Source organism: Oryzias latipes, chromosome 7 (assembly GCF_053564925.1).
Source record: "Oryzias latipes strain Hd-rR chromosome 7, Olatipes_Hd-rR_3.1".
NCBI lineage: Eukaryota > Metazoa > Chordata > Actinopteri > Beloniformes > Adrianichthyidae > Oryzias > Oryzias latipes.
This window is the reverse complement of record NC_136243.1, coordinates 29,614,521-29,637,965: the sequence shown is the minus strand read 5'-3', so window position 1 is coordinate 29,637,965 and position 23,445 is coordinate 29,614,521. Positions and strand designations below refer to the sequence as shown.

General features: G+C 37.1%; 1 protein-coding gene across 3 annotated transcripts in view; it reads left to right on the top strand.

Annotated features, from left to right (window-relative positions):
• celsr3 (cadherin, EGF LAG seven-pass G-type receptor 3) overlaps window positions 1-23,445 on the top strand; it is a 103,456-nt gene that overhangs the window by 61,705 nt on the left and 18,306 nt on the right. For all 3 annotated transcript variants that reach the window (XM_020704489.3, XM_020704490.3, XM_011476832.4), the window contains 11 exons: window positions 520-630; window positions 868-1,036; window positions 11,431-11,572; window positions 12,323-12,443; window positions 14,087-14,270; window positions 14,701-14,802; window positions 14,883-14,977; window positions 15,244-15,453; window positions 19,375-19,573; window positions 21,711-21,899; window positions 21,975-22,161. In XM_020704489.3, coding sequence (XP_020560148.2) covers window positions 520-630; window positions 868-1,036; window positions 11,431-11,572; window positions 12,323-12,443; window positions 14,087-14,270; window positions 14,701-14,802; window positions 14,883-14,977; window positions 15,244-15,453; window positions 19,375-19,573; window positions 21,711-21,899; window positions 21,975-22,161 — 1,709 coding nt within the window. The remainder of the gene's footprint in view (window positions 1-519; window positions 631-867; window positions 1,037-11,430; window positions 11,573-12,322; window positions 12,444-14,086; window positions 14,271-14,700; window positions 14,803-14,882; window positions 14,978-15,243; window positions 15,454-19,374; window positions 19,574-21,710; window positions 21,900-21,974; window positions 22,162-23,445) is intronic.

The following is a 23,445-nucleotide window of genomic DNA, read 5'->3' as shown; positions in this document are numbered from 1 at the left end:
AACGCCAGTGGAAGGCTTTGGCATGTGTGCAGCTGCTGTCAGAGCTATCTGAACTCTCTGTTTGAGCATCCCTCGCGGTGCTGCTGTAATGATGATGAATGGTGTTTGTTGATTTTGTTTTCATTACTCCAGAAAGCTGTTTCATGTCAGGACTGTCCTATTATTTTGTCAGCATAATCACCAAATCACCAACCTTCTCTTTAGTAATTGCATATCATTGTGGCCTTTTTTTTCAATTAGGTCATCTGTCAGTTACCGCCATCCCGTTTCCTTTTTTTGATGAAAGGCAAAAGGGTCGTATCAACCACCCTGTACTGATGCAGGCTTAACAAAAAAAGAACTAAATGCAGAAAGCACGTCAAATACAAATATTTTTTATTTAATTATATTTTTTGTCCTGCTCAGTCTATTTTGATTTGTTAAAGTTTTGTATTTGGGTGTCTGTTGTTTGTCGTCTCTCGACCCGTTGCTTTTGCATGTAATGTGGTTATTCCTCACTCTTGTATATCTGTTTGTTAGGAAAGTGTGATTGTGGGAAATGAGATTCCTGGCCTTAAGGTGAAGCACCTGCATGTGGGAGGAGTGCTGGGATCTGGAGAAGTCCAGAATGGAATAAGAGGCTGCATACAGGTAAGACCAGATAAGGTTCAGATGAGATAGATAGATAGATAGATAGATAGATAGATAGATAGATAGATAGATAGATAGATAGATAGATAGATAGATAGATAGATAGATAGATAGATAGATAGATAGATAGATAGATAGATAGATAGATAGATAGATAGATAGATAGATAGATAGATAGATAGATAGATAGATAGTCGACATGTCAACAACAGCAACAAGATATGTCTCTGTTCATAGGGTGTCCGTTTGGGTGTACGACCAGATGCGCCTGCTTTGCCCCGCCCATCCAGAGCTGTCAAGGTGGAGACTGGGTGTAATGTAGGAAACCCTTGTCTCTCTTCTCCCTGCCCAGCTCACAGCCGTTGCACTGACTTGTGGGAAAAGCACGCCTGCCTTTGTGAACCTGGTGAGTGAGCAGACTCTTGAGTATGTTGTCTTGTAGATAAAGTTTCCAGACCTTTTATAAATGATGATATCTTTTCAAGGGCAGATATCGTTTCGGTGGAGTAGTGGTTAGCGCTCTCGCCTCACGGCGAAAAGGCCCTGGTTTGAGTTTGCATGTTCTTGTGCATGTGTGGGTTTTCCTCTGACACTTTGGCTTCCTCCTACAGTCCAAAAACATTCTTCAGAGGTTGATTTCTGACTCTAAGTTGCCTCTAGGTACAAATGTGAGAGTGGGGGGGGCCCTGCGACAGGTTAGCAACCTGTCCTTGATGTACTCCGCCTTCGCCCAGGTGTAGCTGGGACAGGGTCCCTCCCAAAGGGATTCAGGCGGATTGAGAAAATAGATGGATGGAATATCGTTTTGATGTCATTGAAATGTTTGGTTGGAGCTCTGTAAAAAAACTGAAGGAATGGCTCAACTTTGGGATCTTTTGAGTTAGTTGTAACATTTATAGAAAACTTTTTTTATGCACACTTTGAGCTTTCTTAACCATTTAACTCGATTCTTTGAGATGACGTGTGGTGCATAATAATGGTAGGTGCAGCAGGGCAATAATATCTCTGATTATAATCAATAACTACTTTATCTTTGCTACTTGATAAAAGATCTGCACTTGGACTGATAAAGTATTGATTACACAAAATAGATGTTAAGAACCTGATTATGGTAACGGTGAGGAAATAAAATAGTTTGATAAAACATAACAGGGTGGGATTATGTAAATTCACTTCTTTCCATTTACTTGCACTAAATCAATAATTTCAAATAGTCAACCTGTATTTCACAATCCTTATAATCAATGGATTCAATGTGTTGTGTGTGTGTGTGTGCAAGATTAACCCCTTGACGGCTGAATTTAATTTTAAGATAAGAAAATACAAATTTCCCTTATGCTTATGTTTTCAAGTAGACACTAAATTAAGGCCGTTTTGGAGCAGAAGGTTGATGCATATTTGTATCAATAGGAGTCAAGAACAATATTCATATTTTCAACTGTGTCCTGGCAAAAGGAGGCCAAAAAGTTTCTGAAAGGGAAAGAACAAGGGTTGTAGGAAACAGACGGACATCAGCGATAATAAAAGAAACCTTAAAATCCTAAAAAAATCCTTAAACTCTATTCAACTGCATTAGTACAAATTTAAGTGCAAATTGATTGTTTAATCATAAGTAGAGATAATGTCAAGAAGTTAGCATCCCTTTCTATTATTATCTTTATTTTCCAATTAATTTATGACTTAATATCTTTAAAAATAAAAAGGATATATTTTTAATTTTTGTGTTTTTCTTTTGCTTTTATTGCTTGAAATAAACCAATAAACCAATTTATCTTTAGACTGCAAAGCAGGAGGTTTCAGTGGACACCTGAGATCCTCATGTTAGTTAGACTACAGAGATTATAAGAACCGTTTTCAAATCTAATCTCTCTTTATTAAAAACATGTAAAGTAAACGTTCCAAGCATCCTGTCCAGGAATATTCATTCACTTCAAGGTTATGCAACAGAAATGAGCCGACAAATTATTCTAGTAAATTAAGTCCTTTTAGACTGTGAACACTTTTTAACAGCAGATGAAAAAAATAAAAGTTTGTCGAAGCGAACAGCAGCATAAAAAAAAGTGCAAGGAAATAATTGTGTGACCATACGTGTCAATGAGGTTCTAACTGAGTTAAGCTGATATTTGAGCCAACATAATGAGTCCTAGTCCATTTAAGACTAAAAGAAAGAGACTGACTGCAGGCTAATCTCTAGTTACCTTTCCTTTAAAAGGTGAACATAATTAGGTAGAATTCATCTGGAGGCGAAAAGCAAGATTTTTGATGAAGAAAAAGTAAAACTTGAAGAGAGAAACTAACTGAAAAATCAAAGATGCAGAGGAGGAACAAAGTGATTAAAATGTTAATTATTAATGAACTATATGAGACGAAGGGTAAAGTAAACAAAGTTTGGAGGCAATAGGACAGCTGTAAAAACGAGTGAGGAAGAAAGTCAAATCAAACACCCAGAAAACACTAGTTAGACGCCTGGGAATATGTGCACACAGACAGAGGCAGAGAAGGGGGATAAAATTAACATGACAGCTAAAAAGGAGAGGAAAAAAAGAGCACGTCTGATAATTTTGAGCCTTGTTAGCATCTAGTCAAGCTACATTTGCAGTTCAGTTTAGTGGGTTTTGATTGAAGATGTAGGTCCCCCTAATGAGCAGCTGTTAGAAAGAAAAGTACGAGGAAAGGAACTCACAGGAAAGAGAAAAGTTAGAATGCAAACAGATGTTCTTTACATCACTTATGCTGACCTACAGACCAGAACTGGGATATTTAAGCCCTGCTTTCTGAGTGATTAGCCCCAAAATTTCTGCACAGAGCAACAGAGGTGCACTTGTTTTTCCTGCTGTTTTTGCTCATTGCGAAGATTTGTTTTGACCATTATTTTATTTGTTTAATTCAGGTTTTTGAATTGTGGCTTAACATTTTTAAGGCCATGGCCACAACTGCCCCTACAGGTGGGTAGGGGCTGTCTGTGGGCAAAAAATGACAAAGCTATACGGGGTACGCAGGTGGCCCAAACAAAATATTAAGGTCGTAGACTACTCGATGAACCCTTGGAGCAAAAATGTTCATTTACATTTTTTATAGGCTTGCTGTGAGTGAGATAGCAAAGGCAACTTGCAAAGGCGCAAGGGTGAATTTGAAATTATAAAAAAGCTATTTTTAAAATAAGTTTTTAGCTGCTACTTCACGATGCACTTACCACATGCACGACAATTGTATGTTCCATCTTTATGACATGCCTTGAGGTGAGTCTCTTAAGATGTGGTTCCTCTTCTCTACAAGAACCCAAAAGTCTGCAGCATGAGTGTGGGTGCATGCGACTCAGGCTTTAAATTCAGCTTTCTAAGTTGAGCACAAATTCTGCACGAAGCAGGCAAACACAGATTCACTTTTTTCTGTTTACAGTTACTTTTTACTTATTACTGAGATTTGCTTTGACAATTATTTTATTGGTATAAGTGAAGTTACTGTTAAAACTTGTCATTTAATACACTTAAAATTGGGGCTTGACATTTCTGGCCCAACATAGTAAAAAACAAAGGTAAGTAGGTAAGTAGGAAAGTAGGTAGGTAAGAAGTAGGAAACACTTCGTGTTTCCTACTTCCAAATAATTATGTACTATAAAACTTAGAGCTTCAAAATACAAAAATGTATAATACACACAAAGTCACAGGTTTGTTATGTAATACATGGTAACTCAAAATCTGCTTCACACTTACATGGTGCCAAAAAAAGGTTGACTCACACATGCATCTGTGACTGAAAGCCCAACTTAATGCATAAAAAATGAAGAAAATAAAAAGGAAAAGCTGTCTTCACAGCATCAACTGTGTATAACAGGAGAAAGTAATAGAAAAGTTCCCAAGGTGGAAAAAAAAAGTTGCTTTAAATGAAGTTTCACTTCAAAGCGAAGGTGAAAGTAGTGGAGAACGAAAGGCTGGATGTGTTGCAAGAAGGATACAGAGTTATTAATGTGAGAGAGCCTCGGGCCTGAACGCGTGGGGAGGAAGTGGAGAGGCAGCGCCATCCCCGCAGCATCCTCCCCTAACCCGGGAGCTAACGCTAACACCTTAACTCATTAAACCGGAGAGCGCACTTGTGATGGAAACTCTCAGACAGTTAGATGCGCACACACATGTGCACGCTTATTTGCAATCTTAATATGCATAGTTATTTACAGTAAACATGCACACAGAGTGTAGTTTTGATGATTGTTGCATTTCATTAACATAGGAGCACTTAAAATAAAAATACATTTTATGCAATTAATGTTGCTTAGAGACAAATCAAACTTTAATAAAACAGAAGGGGAGTAGGGAGGGGAGAGGGTAGGTGTCACTTAAATAATTCCCTTTCATTTGTGTGTTTTCATGCTTTGGCCTGGAGCTGATACCAGCTTAATGGGTCTCATTCAACTGACAGCTCCTCTGATTTATGCAATAAACCCTCCCACGTTAAAAAAAACACATTTTCTACCTAACAATTACACCCAAACCAGGTTCTGCATGACAAAGCGTCAGCATTTATGCTTTCTCTACATATTTTAACTCAATGTGTGCAGTGATGCAACTGCACGCTTCGGCTGTGGGTGACAGCCGATGCTGGTTGCTTCGGGCAAAATAAGCTAGTGTAAAAAAAATAAAATAAAGATTTTAGAATGATAAATAACAGCCATAGTTATGTCAACTTAAATTTTTTTAGATACTTAAAGACTCGTACATTTAACATTCAGAGAGTTAAAGCTTTTGTGAAGGATTTTATATTGGAATAAACTCATTTATAAGCTCTTTTGGTAAAATGTTAGTGATCGAAAAAGAAAATATTAGTATTAAAATCAAGCTAGTAATATGCCTATGAAGTAGAATTAAAAATAGAGGAATCAAGAAAGAAGAAAGTGCTTTTTAAAAAAAAAAACAATTGTTGCTATTACTGACAAGTCAAGCATGTGACTAAAAAAGTTCCTGTTAAAGCTTCTGTTAAAAGAAGTTCCTTCTTTTAAAAGAAGCTCACATGCGGCGTAACGTTAAGGAAATGTAACATATAAAAGAATGTGTGGAAGATGTGTGTTGTCTTCCAGAGGCGAGTCTAAGTTGGTGACAGTATCGGAGACAATATTTCACAATTTTTTTAAGAATATGAATTAGAAACAACTTTGTCTAAATATAAATTCACCGCTCGCATTAATAAAATGGTAAAATGCATGTAATTTAATGATCAGAGCACTAAGCACTGTAACTCTTTATCATATAGTTGCTTTTACCCAATCAGATTCATGGTGCTTGTCTTTTGGTAAATTAAGAAACGTTTTTTGAACACTCAATTTTGTCTCATTTTCACAACAAATGAGGAAGAAAAAAAAAGAAAAATGTGTCTTAACCAATAAGGCTCTACAAGTATGATGGAAAAAATAAAGTGTTTTATGATACACACATAATGATACACTCCAAAAAAGAAAAATATTTCCAATTCTTTCCATAAACATTAAAGTGTGATAAATGAGCGTGGAACGAGAGTGCTTGACTGTGGCTAAGATGCTTTGTTTCATTCTTTCTGACTGTCTGCACTGCATCTCCATTTTCACACACGTGGAATTAAAAACACATTTCACTGCTCATCCCGACAGTGACAGTCTTTGTTCAGAGTACTGTACATGTCACTCTGATCCAACAGGTTGCTGAATTAGTATCTTTTGCTGTGAAGTACAGCCAAACCTTTACTTGCTTTGCCCTAAGTATTTTGACAGAAACTCAGTGCAATGTGCACTGAGCATGTGCAGAGCCTTACTCGTTCTTATCTGAGCCCACCCCGCCTCAAAGCGCCGAAATCTGTGTTCAACTACAACTACTTAGTTTAGTTTAGCAATCAGTCATTGTATTTTATTACTGATTTTATGTTTTGTACAATCAGTGAAGCCCGTTGAGACAAATGTGTTGTAATATTGGGCTATATAAATAAAACTGAATTAAATTGAATGAATGTACATTTGGATTTAGAGAGTAACAAAAAGAAGCAGGACGGTCAAAAGAAGTCGTCCTTAAGTGCAAGGTGTCTCCACGATGACGCTACCTCGCACAAGCAAACGACACGCCCACTGCCCACTGTGTCAATCAATAAACAAAAGTAATAAATCAACCAAAGCCTAAAGTCCCACTCCGATCATCTTTTGATTTGTTTCCAAGCGTTTCCAGTGGTCTTTTATTTAGGACAATGTCATTTTTAGGCAAAATCAAATCCCTGTGTCGTTTTCTAGGACATAGTTTCTGCAGAGCGGCAGGAGTTCATTAGAAATTTGCCTGAGTTGAGGGTGGGACTGTTTGTGTGGAGCCCACCCTCATTTCCCTTCATTCCTTTGTTTAAACTCTCTCCCACTAACTTACAGCACCTCACACCCCAATTTAACATTACCGGTGCAAATAATATGAGAGCCATCCAACTGAACAGATTTCATCTAGATTCCAGCTCAGTCAAGGAAAACAGAACATAGGTGTATCTGTTTGTCTGCAACTGGATGCATCAGCCTGGTGCAGAGCAGGGAACTTGTGGCTTGCTGTTGTAGGTCCTACATCACATATACAAACTTCTTCCACTCACGTTTTTTTTGTCTGCTCCCAATTCACCATGATTTGAATACAGAAATACTCAGATATGCAATTTTAAGCTAATTTTCTCTTTTATATGTCCTCCATCATAACAAAAATGCCACAAGAACAAGAACAATTTATTTAATAAGCCTATGCAAGGCAATTTTAAGCAAATCACTTCAAAATAGTAACATGTTACCAATATATAGCAAACTGGCTTTAAACTGAAAATTCCACTGAGAGTACTTTGTACATTTTTTTTAATTTTAGATCAGCTTTCACTATCAGCTTGAAAATCTTCCTATGTGGATCATATTTATTATGTTAATATCATCTTAATGGATGTTAGTGTCTTTTTCATGTGCGGGTTTTTTAAAGTCATTTTGGCACATTAGCTTTCTTCAGTAGGAAAATGCACTCTGAGGAAAAACAAATGAGAGCATGGTTCACTGAACACATGACTCATCTCACTATTCAAACTGATCTGGAAAAATCAAGTGGAAGCAGTGTCACAGCAAAAAACACACATGGAAAATTGAGTCACACTTCATTGGCCGTAACTTGTCAAACAAAGTCCTGGACCTTGACTGAAGGAGGCAGAAAACATACAGCCTCAGTGGATGTGCCAGCCTTTGTTCTTACACGACCAACCTTCCCCTCCTGTCTTTCTGCTGCTTGTGACAAGGCCATTTTGATGTCACTGAGTACTTCAAAAAGCAGCCAAGGCCATGGTTGCCTCATTCAGCCCGTTGCCATGGTGAAAGTCTAAAGATGTATATGGCCGACAGAGAATAATGGATATTACTGATTGTTTTTGCTTTGAAACAGATGAACACAAAGTGGGTAGTCATGTGACGATTAAAAGAAGGTGACGTTTGTTTTTAATTAAGTTAATTATCTTAATTACATTAAGGTTTAATGGCATAAAAGAGTTGACAACATTGTTCACTGAAAAATGAAGACAACTCAAAAAGCACCTCTGTAGTTAATAGAGGATGTCTGCCGTCACTGTGTACAAACACAGATGCAGGTTTGTTGTTTACTGAGCAGATTCCACACAAATAAAGATATAAATACTTGAAATGAAAGATTCTATTCGATTGTATTTATCTAGCCCAATATTTACAACAATAGTCCTCTCAGTGGGCTTCATACCGGTAATTGTGTTATAAACATGAATCATCAAGAACCTTAAGTCATAGAATTCAATAGGTAATGGTTAATCTAAACTAAACAGGCTTAACTAAACTAAACAGGTTAAACTAAACTAACCAGCCTGTGACTTCTTTGTATCAACATATTTTGAGAATGCAAACAAAATTACTGTTTTAGTATTTTTTTTTAACAATCAAAAATTCTACTTTTTGAGTATTCTCATAGTCAAACTTGTAAATACAGTTTTTCCAGGTTTGAAATCATGGCCACCAATGGGGTAACTTTTTTTGTGGTTTCACGCGCATTTATGGCCTGAAAGAAGCCTGATGGCAAGCTATTCACATGACTGAAAGTTATTTACTGGGTGTATGTGGCTACAACTGCAATCAAGGCTGAAAGCATGAGAGCATTGTGTGTGATTTCTGAAGACAAACATGTGAAAGCTGACCTCGTCTCTGCTCCAAACGAAGGAATGCAATCCGCCGCCGCTGCCGCGCACACGCACATCAGCCCCTCTTCAATAGAGCTGTCCTTCACTTCTTCGCTTTTAATTCAAAACAGGAGCCGGAGCTGAAAGCCGAGATCTTTATTGATCAATGTCACGTCCTTCATAACATTTTTATTTAGTTGTTTTTCCCAGAAATGGTTTTAAGTTTTTATTTGACAGTTGATATGCTTTGAATACGACCCTTTTGTATGTTTATGATTCTAACATTTGGCTCAGTTGAAGCCACACCAAGCTGCACTGCTTCTGTAATACTAATTAACAGATGCTAAACTGAGATTACCGTGGTAATTAACATCGCTGATGAATATCTCCCGTTTATATTGCCATGGTGAACATGTTAAGATGGGAAATTTACAATTTGTTTAGAGCATAGCGCCTGTGGCGCTCAGGTCATGGATTGTTATATACAGTATAATGTGTGTTAAACTGTGCATGTAGACGTGAAAGACCCGTTCCAATTCATTTTTCGAGCTCTTTGAAGCGTTCCAAGTGGTCTCTTAATTATGAATGTGCTGTTTCTAGTCAAAATCAAAATACCTGTTGTTTCTGCAGAGCCGTAGTAGTTCATTAGAAATTCACCTCTGAATTTGAGCAAAATAAGCCTTCCTAGACTTCCCATAATCCCCTTGTTTACATTCTCTCCAGCTATCTTGCAGACCCTCACAAATCAACCCAATATTGCCGGTGCATTATTCATTTGTACAGTTTTGAACCAGTTGCCAGCTCAGACAAGAAAAATGAAGATGTACATAAATCAGTATAGTTTCTATATAAAAAACGTATTTTTTCTTAAAACTTTATTTTTTTTGCCTGTTCCTGTTTCATAACAATTTCAATAAAAAAATACCCAGAAATTCCATTTTTGAGATGAATTTTCTTTATATACGTCCTCCATCATCAGCATGATAAAAAGGCCAAAAACAATGGAGAGAGCTTTTAAAGGGTCTGTGAATTATGAACATTTTGTATCTCCATTAAATTAAGCGAAACATAAAATTGTAAAAAGGAAAACTATATAATTTAAACGAATCTTCATCTTTTTTTCTTTCTGGCATGAATTCACAAATGTATTGATGTTCTTTCTTACAGTATTTACATTCAAAGAGAAAAAGGGTTCTTAATGCATAATGGCAAAAAGGTTTTGACAATATAAATGCACTTTTGCATTTAAATCACACATTTTAAACAGAAAAATATATATATATTTTTTTTTAAACCAGAATTTGCTCTTGTATGCTAAAGATGCCTTTGTAGTTGTCACTAGCCTTCATAGTGGTTTGATGTGTTGGCTTGTTTTACCAATGCGCCTCTATGTTTGCTTCAAGTGCAGACTAGTCTTGAACAAATTATAATTAGCATCCCATTTTTGTCACCAGAAACTGATGCTTACATTTTTTTATCTATTCTTTTTCCATTAAAATGTTATTAACAATCAAATTCCCAGAACAGGTTCCAATTAACAGAAACCCTAAACTAAAAAAAGCTGAACTTGTTTTCTGAAGTAATGCAGCTTAAGTTTTAAATGGGAAAATGGGGAAATGCTGAATTAATAAATCCTACTTTTATTTTTTATCAGGGTTAATAAGAATCTTTGAGATTGTATTTGTTCAATTCTTATTTTAAAGACTTTCCAAACTTTTTTCTCTTTTTTTAGAGACGTTCTTTCAGTGTTTAAAGTAAACCTTCTGTGTCATTTTATTAAAGAGGAGGTCCCTTCTCTTATAACCTCAAATAATATAGAATAAAAACCCTACAGTTCTGAAGCTCATAAAGATTTCCAACTTCAGGCCTTGCTTTTATTTGATGTAAAATAAATAGGAATTCATTTGAAGCTATTTTTCTCCAGGAGTTATTCTATGCTGTGTCATGTTTCGAGAACATATTTTTTTGGCCTGGAGTGAGTTTTAAGATTTAAGTTTTGATGTTTAGAATCTTTCCCAATGGAATTCCATACCGGTTTTTCAGAAACCACGGAGAGCTTAAAAAAATACCCAAGGCGCAGAGGAAAAACACAGTTCAGAGCTTTTGAGGTGGCTGTTCACAGATTCAAGCTAGCAGGCAATCCGTCTGACATGTCAGACTGTTGTGTGGACCTCATGGATGGGAAATATAGTGAAATAATATTTTTGTTTAAGTGACATGTCATGGATTTTAATCTTATTTCGACATGCAAAATCTTCTGATTAAAAATGTTCACACCTCATATAAAACTATGATTCAGTATAATATAGTTTTAACTCAAAACACATTCAATGTTTTTTAAATTCTGCTTGATATGAGCATAATTGTTTAAAAATACTATAGCTTTAAAGCTACACTGTATCTTTAAGGTTCTTTGCAAATCTTCACAGAATCAAGATGATTTTAGGAGTTGTAGGACAAAAATGGAATTTGTTTGACCAAATATATAGACCCTGTTCAAATATGTCCCTCTCAGTTTAAGAATAAATGTTTCTTTTGATGGAATGCTCTTTGCTGTGAAAACAGTTTAGCATCAGTTTCCTTTTGCCTGGCAAAAAGGTTTGAGTGCTTTATTCCATTGAAGGTCTGTGTTTTGCACAGGTTACTACGGGAGAAGCTGCACGGATGCCTGTCACTTGAATCCCTGTGAAAATGAGGCTCAGTGCCACAGGAAGCCGAGCTCTTCCCACGGCTACACCTGTGACTGTGGGGACAACCATTATGGACAGTACTGCCAACACAGGTGTGCATGCAGACACTCACTCAGTTAGTCTATTGACTAAAACCTCCAACAGGGCAAATGCTAATCCCAGTCTAACAAGCCTGAACATCCATTTCAAAACGGTGAACTTGAATGTACATCCATCCTTTTTGCTCCTCTTGTGACTCCCGCTGATTATCGAGCTGTTTCAGGGGATGATTCACCCAAGCTGTTTCTTCTGATTGATTATATTACACGCTGGTTGTTTGTCTTTAGAGTTCAGAAGGGATGCACGTGTTTTTATTTATGCACATGTACAAAAGGGGACAGCGGCAAAAAAAAAAGAATAAAAAATACACCAAAAATTTAAGCTTTAAAATGATCGACTTCAGATAAAACTTTCCACAATTCTTTTACCACGAAGATCAGTTGAGAACAAATTCTTATTTACAATGATGATTTAGCAAGAGGGCAGAGCAAAAAGTAAAGTTGCCCTGAAACAGATTTGCTCAAAAACAGGAGGTTAACTGCAACATTACAGAATAAAATAAAATGTAAAAAAATCTAAGAGTACCTTTAGTCTGTGAGGCTCTTTTGCTCCATTTAGAAAAAAGACGAACACTAAGGAGATGTGTCATTCCTGCTGACTTTTGAGTACTTTTTTCTCAATAAATATGAAGTTGTTAACTAATTACCCCTAAAAATTATTTCCTATGGTACACCCTGTGCTATATCAGTTGACGTCCTCAAAATTAATCATGTTTCTGATTATATGTCTTTCTGCTCATGAAGGATTGATCACCAGTGTCCCAGGGGATGGTGGGGGTCTCCGACCTGTGGACCGTGTCACTGTGACATAAGTAAAGGCTTTGACCCAGACTGTAACAAGACCAGTGGACACTGCCACTGCAAGGTAATCCAGCAACACGCAAAATCTGCATTCAAAATGTCAAATGTTGCGGGGCTGGGCTTTTAAAGTTAACAAATTCAGTTTGAGACAGGGTTATTGATGTAAGTTATTACATCAGTGTGAGGATTATCCTATTGGCTGTTGTCAGGTTGCTTTGCCAGTCAGTCATAAGCATCTCAGCTGTTTTCCTTTTTGTTAATTACTCTCAGTGTATTTAAGTGTCAGGTTTTCTGCTCTGTCTCCCTTTTGTTGCTCTCTTAGTTCATGGAGGTTTTGTCATGTTTAAGTTATTCAATGGTTAAATTTCTGCCACCAAGCCCTGGTCTCCTGCATTTTCATTCTGACACCACCAGTTCTTGACATCAAACTGTTGCTTTGGTAACAATTTTAGTGTCATCCAATAGTCTAACCATCTTATCCACATGCGTGAAATTCATCCTATCATCCATACATTCCTGTCTTTACTTATATTGACATACATGTTTGTGAAAGCAACATCTTAAGATTGGTTTTATCCAATCATTAGATTTCTTTTTTTTATGTTTAATCTTTAATATTAAAACTAATTTAAAAAATGCTTTTACTGAACTAAATGATTTTTTTAACCTTTCTTTGCCAGGTGTAGCTCTCAATGAAATGTTTAACTAGTATAACATAGATATTTTTTTGCAGGTATAAATGAGATTTCGCATTACTTGCTACTGCTGGAAGTCTTGATTATAAAAAGTAAAATTTTGTTTTTCAGAAATTCCTGCATGTCCGCCTCATGAAAATTCAAATTAAAAAAGAATCTGTGCATGCAGGAAGAGTCTTAGGTTGGCATTTGTCTGTTTTATATTTCTTGTAAATGTACTGGTTCCTCCTGAGACTCATGAATAATCACAACTCCCCTCAAGCACATTTAAACCAGCATTTGGTTAACTTAGAAACACGAGCAAGTCTTTAGCCTTATTATATTAGATGCTGAGATTTTTTTGATTGCATCTTACTGCACTAACTGATTCAATCTTTTTTTTTTTTTGTAGTCCTCTTGTTTTCATCGGCATTTATTCAATTCTTGCAACTGAGCCATTTGTCTAAATCAGATGTTTGGAATAGCCAAACATGCAGGTTAGAGGGCTCCAGGACTAAAGAAAAAAAACAGTTGAAGACAGGGGTTGATGAACCGCCTCTGTAAACCAGGACGAGAAATTTTCTGAAGAGCTCTATGAGACTTTGAATAAAAAAAAAAATACACAATTTACCAACTAATCTAATTAAAATATATGCAATACCAAACATTGAAATTAATTTGAAAAGCTTATTTAATGATAACGAAAAAAGCTTTCACACTCAAAACCTGCCTGAGCCCATCCCAGCTACGAATGGGCGAAGGTGGGGTACACCCTGGACATGTCGCCAGTTTGTCATATGGTATCAGATTTTTTTGAATGTGAATTAAATTCAAAATATTTTAAGGAATATGGTATATTATTGTTAAAAGACTTGTACAGTAATGAGCATAACAATAACATTCAATACAATTATACAAAATAGTCAATATTAGGTTGTAAAAGAAAAAGTTGCACTAAAACACTTCATGTCTCTTTTCTTGTTTTTGGATCTCCTGTTTTTGAGGTCACCTGTATTTATGTTTCCTTGTTCAGGAGTTTCATTACCGTACCCGGGGCTCTGACACCTGCCTGCCATGTGACTGCTACCCAGTGGGCTCCTTCTCGCGGTCATGTGACCCAGACACAGGCCAGTGTCAGTGCAGGCCCGGCGTGATCGGTCGCCAGTGCAACAAATGTGATAACCCCTTTGCGGAGGTGACAAACTCAGGCTGCGAAGGTGAGATGTCAAGAGAAACCCTTTTCGGCTTTTTCTCGTTTGTTTTTCTCCCGAGTCTCTTTGAATCTTTGTGGGGTTTTTCCTGCGGAAACTGCATGTGAAGATCAAGAGAAATGTCAGAAATCATGTTGTTTGTTAGTTTATATTTACCATGAAAACTTTGGATAAAAGAGGTAACTTGTTTGTGTGCTTAAAATTTTCCATCTGTTACACAGCTGGAGTCTTTGTATGTTGATCTGCACTGCTCCTCAAAGTTTTATACTTAAATTAAAAAACAAAAACCTATCCTGTTTGTTTATCCTTATGGGATTCAAAATAATAAAAAATATATGTGTTTTTTTCTGCTTTGTCAAATTTCAACCTTTGAAAGTATGAGTTTTTGATGGAAAGGTTCATTTTGTGGTGACATTGATGTTGATTTTCTTTGCAGTCATTTATGATGGTTGTCCAAAGACCATCACACAGGGGATCTGGTGGCCTCGGACTAAGTTCAACCTTCCCGCTGCCGTGCCCTGCCCCAAAGGCTCTGTTGGTATGTTCACACACTCCAGCGTTCCCTGTTGACTCGTGCAAGCGTGGGCGAATTTTCTCAAACGTTTAATTTTTTTACAGGTGCAGCTATCAGACACTGTGATGTGGAGCGAGGATGGCTGGAGCCAGACCTTTACAACTGCACCTCACCCCCTTTTGTGGAGCTTAACATTGCTGTGCGTTGCTCAGCTGTAGAAAACTGAAGGCTTTTAGTTTTTTTATTATATTTTGTCCTCTCAGACTCATTTAGGAGATTTATAATAGAAAAAAGGTTGCAACTGATTGTTTTGCAGCGTAAATACCACTTAAGAATATTTCATTGAAGTAAGCTTTTGTCCAGAACGCAAAATAAAGAGAAAATAACAGTCATACAAGCTTTTTTAAATGTATGATAGGCAAACTCAGACGTTTGGACTGATCAGTTTCTGTTTTTCTTGACCAGCTTGACTCTTTGGAGCGCAATGAGACGGAGCTGAACACCATCACAGAGAAGAAACTCGCTCACCAGCTCCGCGATGTCACTGAGGCCACTGCCCGGCTCTACGGCAACGACCTGCAGATTGCTGAGCGGCTGCTGTCCCGCCTCCTAACATTTGAGACCCAACAGAGCGGCTTTGGTCTCACGGCCACACAGGACGCACATTTTAACGAGGTAAAAAAAACATTTCAATTACCGGTTCTTTACCACTGAATAAATGAACGTCCCGTTGCCTAGACTTTATGTTTTACCAAAAAATGTAAGTAGAAATGGGAAACGTTAAGTCAGTTTTGAAGAAAGGTTTTTCTCTCACAGAAAAGAATATATAAATGAACATCATTATATGATGTAAAATAAGGAAAAGGTAGTTCAGAGAGAAGCCTAGAAAAAACAAAAGTTGACTTTTTAATGCATGAGATACATTTAACTTGACAATACTTACTTACCTGAATGAAAGTTTAAGGTCCAGATGTTTAAATATTTGTTATTTAATATATGGCTGCGGATTCTAAATGGCGACAGACTTTGCAAATCAGGTGTCATCTGTCTGAAACGGGTAGGGGTGTTGCTATGGTGATTGGTGACAGTGAGATGCTTAAAGATACTGGGATATTGCAACATGTCAACAAAGCACATTTCACTGACAGAAGCTCATTTTACACGGCACTGTGCTGTCAGCTGAAGACGTACAAGCTGACAAGAGTTAATCCTAGGAGGTGGATATTTTGTAAAAAACGTATTACCGTGGGTCTTCTTTTCATTTCGCTTTATATTGTATCTGTTTAAATATATGAAATTTAGGGGAGGAATAAATTGGATGATAAATGTACATCCTAGATGAGTTTTCAGAATTTTTTTTTAGGTATTTACATGCAGATTCGAGTCCCCCATTATTAGCAAAGCTTGAATTTCTTTTAAAATCTTTTAAAGATTTTTATGTTGTCTAAAAACACACAATAAAACTATTCACCATTGTTCTTGAAGGCTCTTAGGGGTTTGTACTGGAATACTACTTCTGCTTTTGGACAAATACAGAGCTGAGCAAGTCATGCACTGTTCATTCTTTATTTTTTCTTTAAATTAATCTTTGTGAATGTCAAGTGTTTGAAAGAGAAAGTGCTTTATTACTTTACTGTATCATTAAAGACCCATTCCAGTGGTCTTTTAGTTATAATTATGCCATTTTTAGCCCAAAAAAAAAAACAGTTGTTTTAAAGGACATGGTTTCTGCATGAGCAGTGGGGGTTTATTAAAAACGTGTCTTGTTGTGGGCGGGACTGTTGGCATGGAGCAACCCTGCTCTCCCCTTCCCATCCTTCATAACAAAGAGCTCTCTGCAGCAAAAATGGCAAATAATATTGGAGCTATCCAGCCGTTCAGCTTTGAGCTAGATGACAGCTTAAACGGGAAACGTATCTGTGGAGGCATCAGAATGGAGCTGAGCAGGGAGCTTGTGACCTGCCCCCTCTTGTCTGCTTTTGATTTGCAACGATCCTCCATTAACTGAAAAATGCCACAAGAAGATTTTAAAAACTCAGAAAACACAATTTTTTTTTATCAGAGTGAGTTTTTAAGGAAAATGATTTTGACTAGCTGTTCAAAAAAATTGGTGAAGAATTTAATGATGAGTTAATGGTGAAGGGGAAGCGTGAAGGTTTTCAGAATAAAGGAACCACTTGTTGAATCCATAAGTCAATCAAGTGATATATGCACTAAACATTTCATAATAAAACAAAACAAAACATAAACATTGTTATTACAAATTTGTCATACCAGTAAAACAAAAGGTTTAATTTTATTGTATTTTACTTAGAATAATGGTCCATGAAAAATTGTTTGTGGCTCAGCTTGATGTGTTGATATTTTCCTAAAAAAAAAAAAAGCATCTAACACAATTGTTACTATAGCAACCCGGTAGTGGGATGAATTATGCGGTAACACCAGGCAAAATAAAAGCCTGCTCCTGACTGACGTTTCATTTCAGCTGCCAGTAACTATGAATCGGTCCAATCAGGGTTTATGGTCATGAAGCTGCTGCCACACTGGCTCAGCTATGTTTTCTTGTCATCTTGCTTGTTACAAAATAAAACTGCAAACACATCTGACTTGTAGTCTCTACTGTTGTAATACCTTTGTCTCCTTTTCAATGCTAATAAGTTGAAATCTGTGCTGCAGACCGGTCTTGTTTGCCCTCATGGATGGAACAATAAAAAAGTACTCGATACCTGACATTAAGCCAGACAAATAAGCATTAAAGATGCCCGTTACTATAGTAACCCAACAGTGTTAATGGAGGCCTGTGGCTGCCCCAAGATGAATGAAAGAGGGGAGAAAGCACTTTTTTTTTTTTTAATCTTACAAGGAATGTGGTGGTGAATGAAAGAACATGAGAACGTTTCATGTTCAGGCTGTGATCACATCCACCCAGAGACTGCTGCCACAGACGGGCCTTATAGCTCATGAAGACACTTTAAAACGGTGTTTGAGTCAAAGAGAGCTTAACACATGTCCATGCAACAGCTAACAGGTTGGCAGATTCTTTCTTTTTTTTTTTATCCCCACATATTTTAAAACAAATTCAGCTAAAAATATATTTTTTACTGATTAATAACAAAGGGACAAGAAAGTTGTTCACTGTTGTCTCCTTTTGTGCGATTGCCTCAATTTCGTGAGGCTTTGCGTTCTGTACCAATTTAAAAAGACTTCCTTCCAGAGTCACAAAACTAAATTGACAGGCAGAATACCAAGTGGTAAAACTGGCTTTAATTGGGATCAAGAACTGTCTGGTTTGAAGTTCGACTTTGAGGTTTTTTTTTTCTTTCTTTGTCGAAGCAGCTGAACAAAAAGCCTCACCTTTACACACTTGTAAGCAGTTAAAAAAGGAGTCTGACTGTTGATGCTTGCTTTTTGGGTCAGTATTTTTACATGTGTATTCTAATGATTTTTCTTTTTTAATCAACAACCCAATAAAGCCCAATAGGATCAATCAATCTTGTAGCATTTTTGTGAGTTTGATGATTTTTTTAGTATAAAATGAGCTGGTATGCAATTCTTCAAACTTTACAATAATAAAAACAACATAATTTGTTTGATATAAATAGTTAATGCAAACACACAGCCAACAGTTGTGTTCTACTTGAAGAATCCATTGTAGTTTTCTGCTTAAAAAAACTCTTAAGCCACTCTGGATGGGGACCTGCATCACCTCTTAGCTGTGGACGTACATGGATCTAATTGTCTATGCGGATGTCTCAGTATCTAGTCGAGCAGGGAGCTTGTGGTTTGCAGATTGTAGCTACGATGTCACAGCTACAAGCTTTTTCCAACAGCATTTTTTAAGCTCTTTTTTTTTTCTATGTCCTGCATCCTCAGAAAAATGCTATAAGAGCATGTTAAAAACACCCAAAACACAATTTTTTGTAGACCCACTGCAATAAAAAGTCGGTTTCTAACATGATTTTGGGGTATTTTTTTGTTGACTTACATTACAGACCAAAAGTTTGGACACACCTTCTCAATCAAATGAATGGGAAGGTGTGTCCAAACTCTTGGTCTGTACTTTATATAAATTAAATTAAGCTTAAAATAACATTTCTGGGTATTTCTTAATATAAAGCATTGGGTCAGGGGCAGATCAAAAATTGCTATTGGAAAAGCTTGTATTTGTGATGTCGTAAGTACGCTGGGCGGATCACAGACGTCTTTGTTGTGCTCCATTCTGATGCATCCATTTGTAGATGACTAGTGCCAGGTACGTCTTTGTTTTCCTTGTCTGAGCTGACATCTGGCTCAAAACTGTACAGCTGAATAGCTCCAATATCGCTCTCCACTTTTTGTTTCACCAGTAATGTCAGATTGGGGTTGTCAGGGGCTGTAAGCTAGTGGGAAAGCGTGTAAACAACGGTGGCCCAAAAGGGTCACAACACATTAACTTACCACACAACACATTAACTTACAACACAACACAATAACTTACCACACAAAACATTAACTCACAACACAATAACTTACCCCACAACACAACACACGTCGTGGTACTTCAAATGCAAATAATAAAATTAACTCTTTAACATCTCACTTTTCTTGTGCTTCCAGAATGTCCTGAGAGCCTGCAGTATGCTATTGGGCCCCGGTACCTCTGGACTTTGGCGAGCTCTGGCTCAGACTCAGAACCACCTCCTGGGTGGTGGACCAGCAGAGCTAACAGAGCTTCTGGAACAGTACACCCAGAATCTGGCCCGGAATATGAAGCTTACCTACCTCAACCCTGTGGCCTTAGTTTCACCCAACATTGGTGAGTCATCTCTCACAGGCAGACGCAGACTCCCGTCAGCCAAAGGAAAATCTATTAGTCAGAACCAGCGCCATAATCTGTGGATGAGATTTGCTCTGCTTCCTACATAATACAGTTAGTCTCTGCTGTGAAATCAGCTAAAACGACTAATTGTAAAGCATCAGCCATAATGCAAATGAGAATGTTACAGCCACAGAGTTGGCAGTAGCACAAAACCACAAATTTCACACTCCCACACAAAGAAAACTGCAAATGCTGTCAACACATGGTAGGAAATCATCAAAATGTACAGATTTTCAGCACACACACCACCAGATATCAATGCAGTAAAGACCACTGACAAATATAGACGTCTGATGAGCTGGACTGTGGCAGTTTTGGACACGTACAAGTTACTAACAAACCTACACACCTAACCATGAGCCATCTAGAACTTTGGCAGGGTTATAAAATACAAATCTGGTCACATGTGGTGAGAAAAGGTATTGAAGCAGCAACTGTAGCAGCTCAGGAAGTTAAACATTGAATTGAACATGTAGTTAAAACTAGTTTCTGCTAGCATCAGAGTTACTTGTCCATGATTCTTTCCTCCTCATGTCTTTAAAGCATCTACTGTCCCATGTGATCCAACAGGAAAGTATCCCAACTGATACTCTTAATTATATTATTGGGCAATCTCCTATTGAAAAACTTTTTAAAGTTTTGTGCAATCTAAAAGAAAGAAAAAAGAAGATAGTAGAAAAATGAAACACAAATACACAATGTTTGACATTCAGGTAGGCAAATATAGGTGTTGAAAAGATCCAGATCAATTATATTTAAACAAGTTCGGGGACAGATTTAGATTGAAATACCTATTTAGGCTCCGTAGTCCTGTGCTGTAATTTATTTTCAAATACCTTTTTTTTGCCAATAAACCATTAGACTCACACATATTAAGAGATCAGTTAAACTGAAGGATCTGCGCCTGATCTCTGATCTGAGTCTGTTCCTCTTCCGTTAGTCGGGTCAAGTGTTTGCTCCTTATCAGACACTTCACAACGACGCTCGTTTCTCATGCTGCAGGCTTATTCCTGTTGTTTCCCTTTTGCTCTTATTGATTTTTTTGTATTGGCTCTTTATGTGAAATCACAAGAACAGAACAGTCAATGGGAGTTTTTGTTTTACCTCGTGAAGTACCTCCACAGCGTTTGCAGCTGTAGCTTCAACATGACTGAATAAATAGAAAAGAAAGGTTTCATATATTGGAGGACTGAGCAGTGGCCTGTGAAGCAGCTTGAAATTATCTTCATTTTTTGAACACAGTGCAAAAAAAGTCATCCAAAATAAAAAATAAAAAAAACCTCTGTTCAGTATTTATTAGAAATATTTTCTGTCTTTGATTGTGCTTTTCTCCTTTGTTGTAACTTAACACAAGGATTTTGAGGTCTGTCTGTCTTTGAGTAAGGTCATACTTAACAATTCAGATTTTAAAGCAAATTTTTCCATCATATTCTATTGCTAGACGAGTACCTCGGAAAAATAAAGGAAACAAGGATGCTTAACAATGAAAAAAAAAAACTATCAAATTAAATTTAAAAAAATGCAATTTCTAAGTTGTATCTATAATTGTTTCATGCATTTTTTTTTATATTTTTAGATATTGTTTCATATTTTATTTATGGTTATATCTTTTTATATTCTAATTTATTCTTTTTTACTTTAAGATGTAATTTAATTTAATCAAAAGTTCTATAATGATTAGTTGGAATAACTAGTTAAAAACGGGTTTTTAAAAATCAAATAAAATTGCTTTTGAATTATAAATTGGCCTAATATGTTGACATGTATTAAAATCTTTTAAAAAGAAAGCTTATGTGAATTGTGAATTGGTGAATTTAAATCAAATTAAATAAGTAGTTCATCCCTGCTCCAGCAGAAACATCTCTGTGCTGCTCTGACAGCATCAATAAAGCAAATGGAGAGTCATTTTCACAGCAGGAATCAAAAGTCATTAAAAGTCTGTCTTATGTTTAGCTCCATTAACCAGACACAAAGGAATAATTTCTTTTTTTGGAACACTTTTTCAGTCTTGCAGCATCAAACTTCTTCACTGTTTTGTGTTTTTCGTGTTCATTCCTGCATGTTCCTGAATCAGTCATGAACCTGGACCGTGTGGAGAACCAGACCCATGTGAGGCGGCGTTTCCCACGTTACCACACCACCCTGTTTCGCGGTCAAACCTTGTGGGATCCTTACACTCACATCCTGCTTCCCCCGGCTGTCCTTGTGCCACAACGGCAACAGCAACACAACTGGAAGGACAAAGAGCGAACAGAGAAGGAGGGTAAACGAACTGACATGCAGAAAAAAAGGAAACAGTGATGAAAAAACAAGACTGACTCAGGCTCTTTGTTCTCAGCCTCAGTGCCTCAGAGTGCCCCCTTGGCCCCTGGCAGCGGCAAAGCCAATCAGACGAGAGAATACACTGCAGCTAGACGCAGTGTTTCATTGCCTGAGCAGCCAATCACTATTGTCATCTTGCTGATCTATCGAAGTCTGGGAGCCGCCCTGCCTCCCAAATATCACGCAGACCGCAGAGGCATAAGGTGGGATTCTCTCCTAGAACAATGAAGACCCTAATGGTCATTTTTCTGTGACCTGTGCATGCTCAGTGGTTTGAAGCAGGGAAAGAATCAATCAGGAGAATTTTATTTAGTGGTGAACAATTTCCATGAAGGAGCTTAACTAAAGGACAAATACATCATTGCTGGATATTTGCTTAAAAAATCCTCATTTTATTTAAAGTTGAAATATAATAAATGATTTGTAAAAGCTGTAATGGCAAACCGCTTTTGTTTGTTTGCTTGTTTTAGAAAAATACTTTTTATTTGTATAAAAATGTAAAATAAAAAAATGTGGATGTTCTGAAACAAATAAATATCCTAAGTATTTTTGGTACATCAAAGAAATGGCGCAACAGAATTAGAAAGAGGTAGAAGAGGTGCTTAAAGACTCAATTTGAGCTTTGTCCTTCAGTCCCATTCTGATCATATTAGATATATTTTCAAAGTATTCCCAGTTGTCTTTTAATTATGATTATGTCCTTTTTGGCCAAAATCGAAAAACCTGTGTCATTTACTAGGACATAGTTTCTTCAGAGCAGCAGGAGTTCTGAGTCATCATGTCTACAGCAATGGCGACAGTAGTTGCCACAGATGCGATGACTCAGAGCGACTTGCATAAATCACTGTCGACTGGTTTCAAAATGGCAGCGGCCGTATCAGGAAGCAATGGTACTTTCTTTTTGAGAATACGAAAAGGGAGTGGTTGAGCCGTCTATTGTTTTTAATGTCAATGAGAGCTGCCCCGCCCTCCCTTCCCATCACCCATAACTGAGCTATCTGCTTACACGCTCTCCCAGTCGGTTACGGCCCCTCAAACCCCAAACCTAACATGACCGGTGCAACATAAAAATGTAATACTGGAGCTATCACATCACAAAAATGCTCTTTTTCAAACTGCAAGTTATTTTTTTTCTTTTTTCTGCTCCTGATTCACAGCAATTTGACTAAATAAATACTCAAAAATGCAATTTTAAGCTTAGCTTTCTTTATGTGTATATATGTCCTCCATTATCAGTAATGCCACCAAAGAACACCAAAAAAAATGTTTTCATCAGACTGGGTCTTTAACTGGTGGCAGTTCTTTTTATAGTCTTGTTCTTTTACTCTTTCTTACATTTTCTACTGGGCTTCCTCCAAGTAACATACTTCTCTAGATTTAAGTCAACAGAGAAAACATGTATTTTTAGATTTTGACAAGATGAGTACCTCTCATCTCCTCTCATCTTACAGTACTTTTCTTTCGAGGAAGTCTAGTTTGCTCTAATT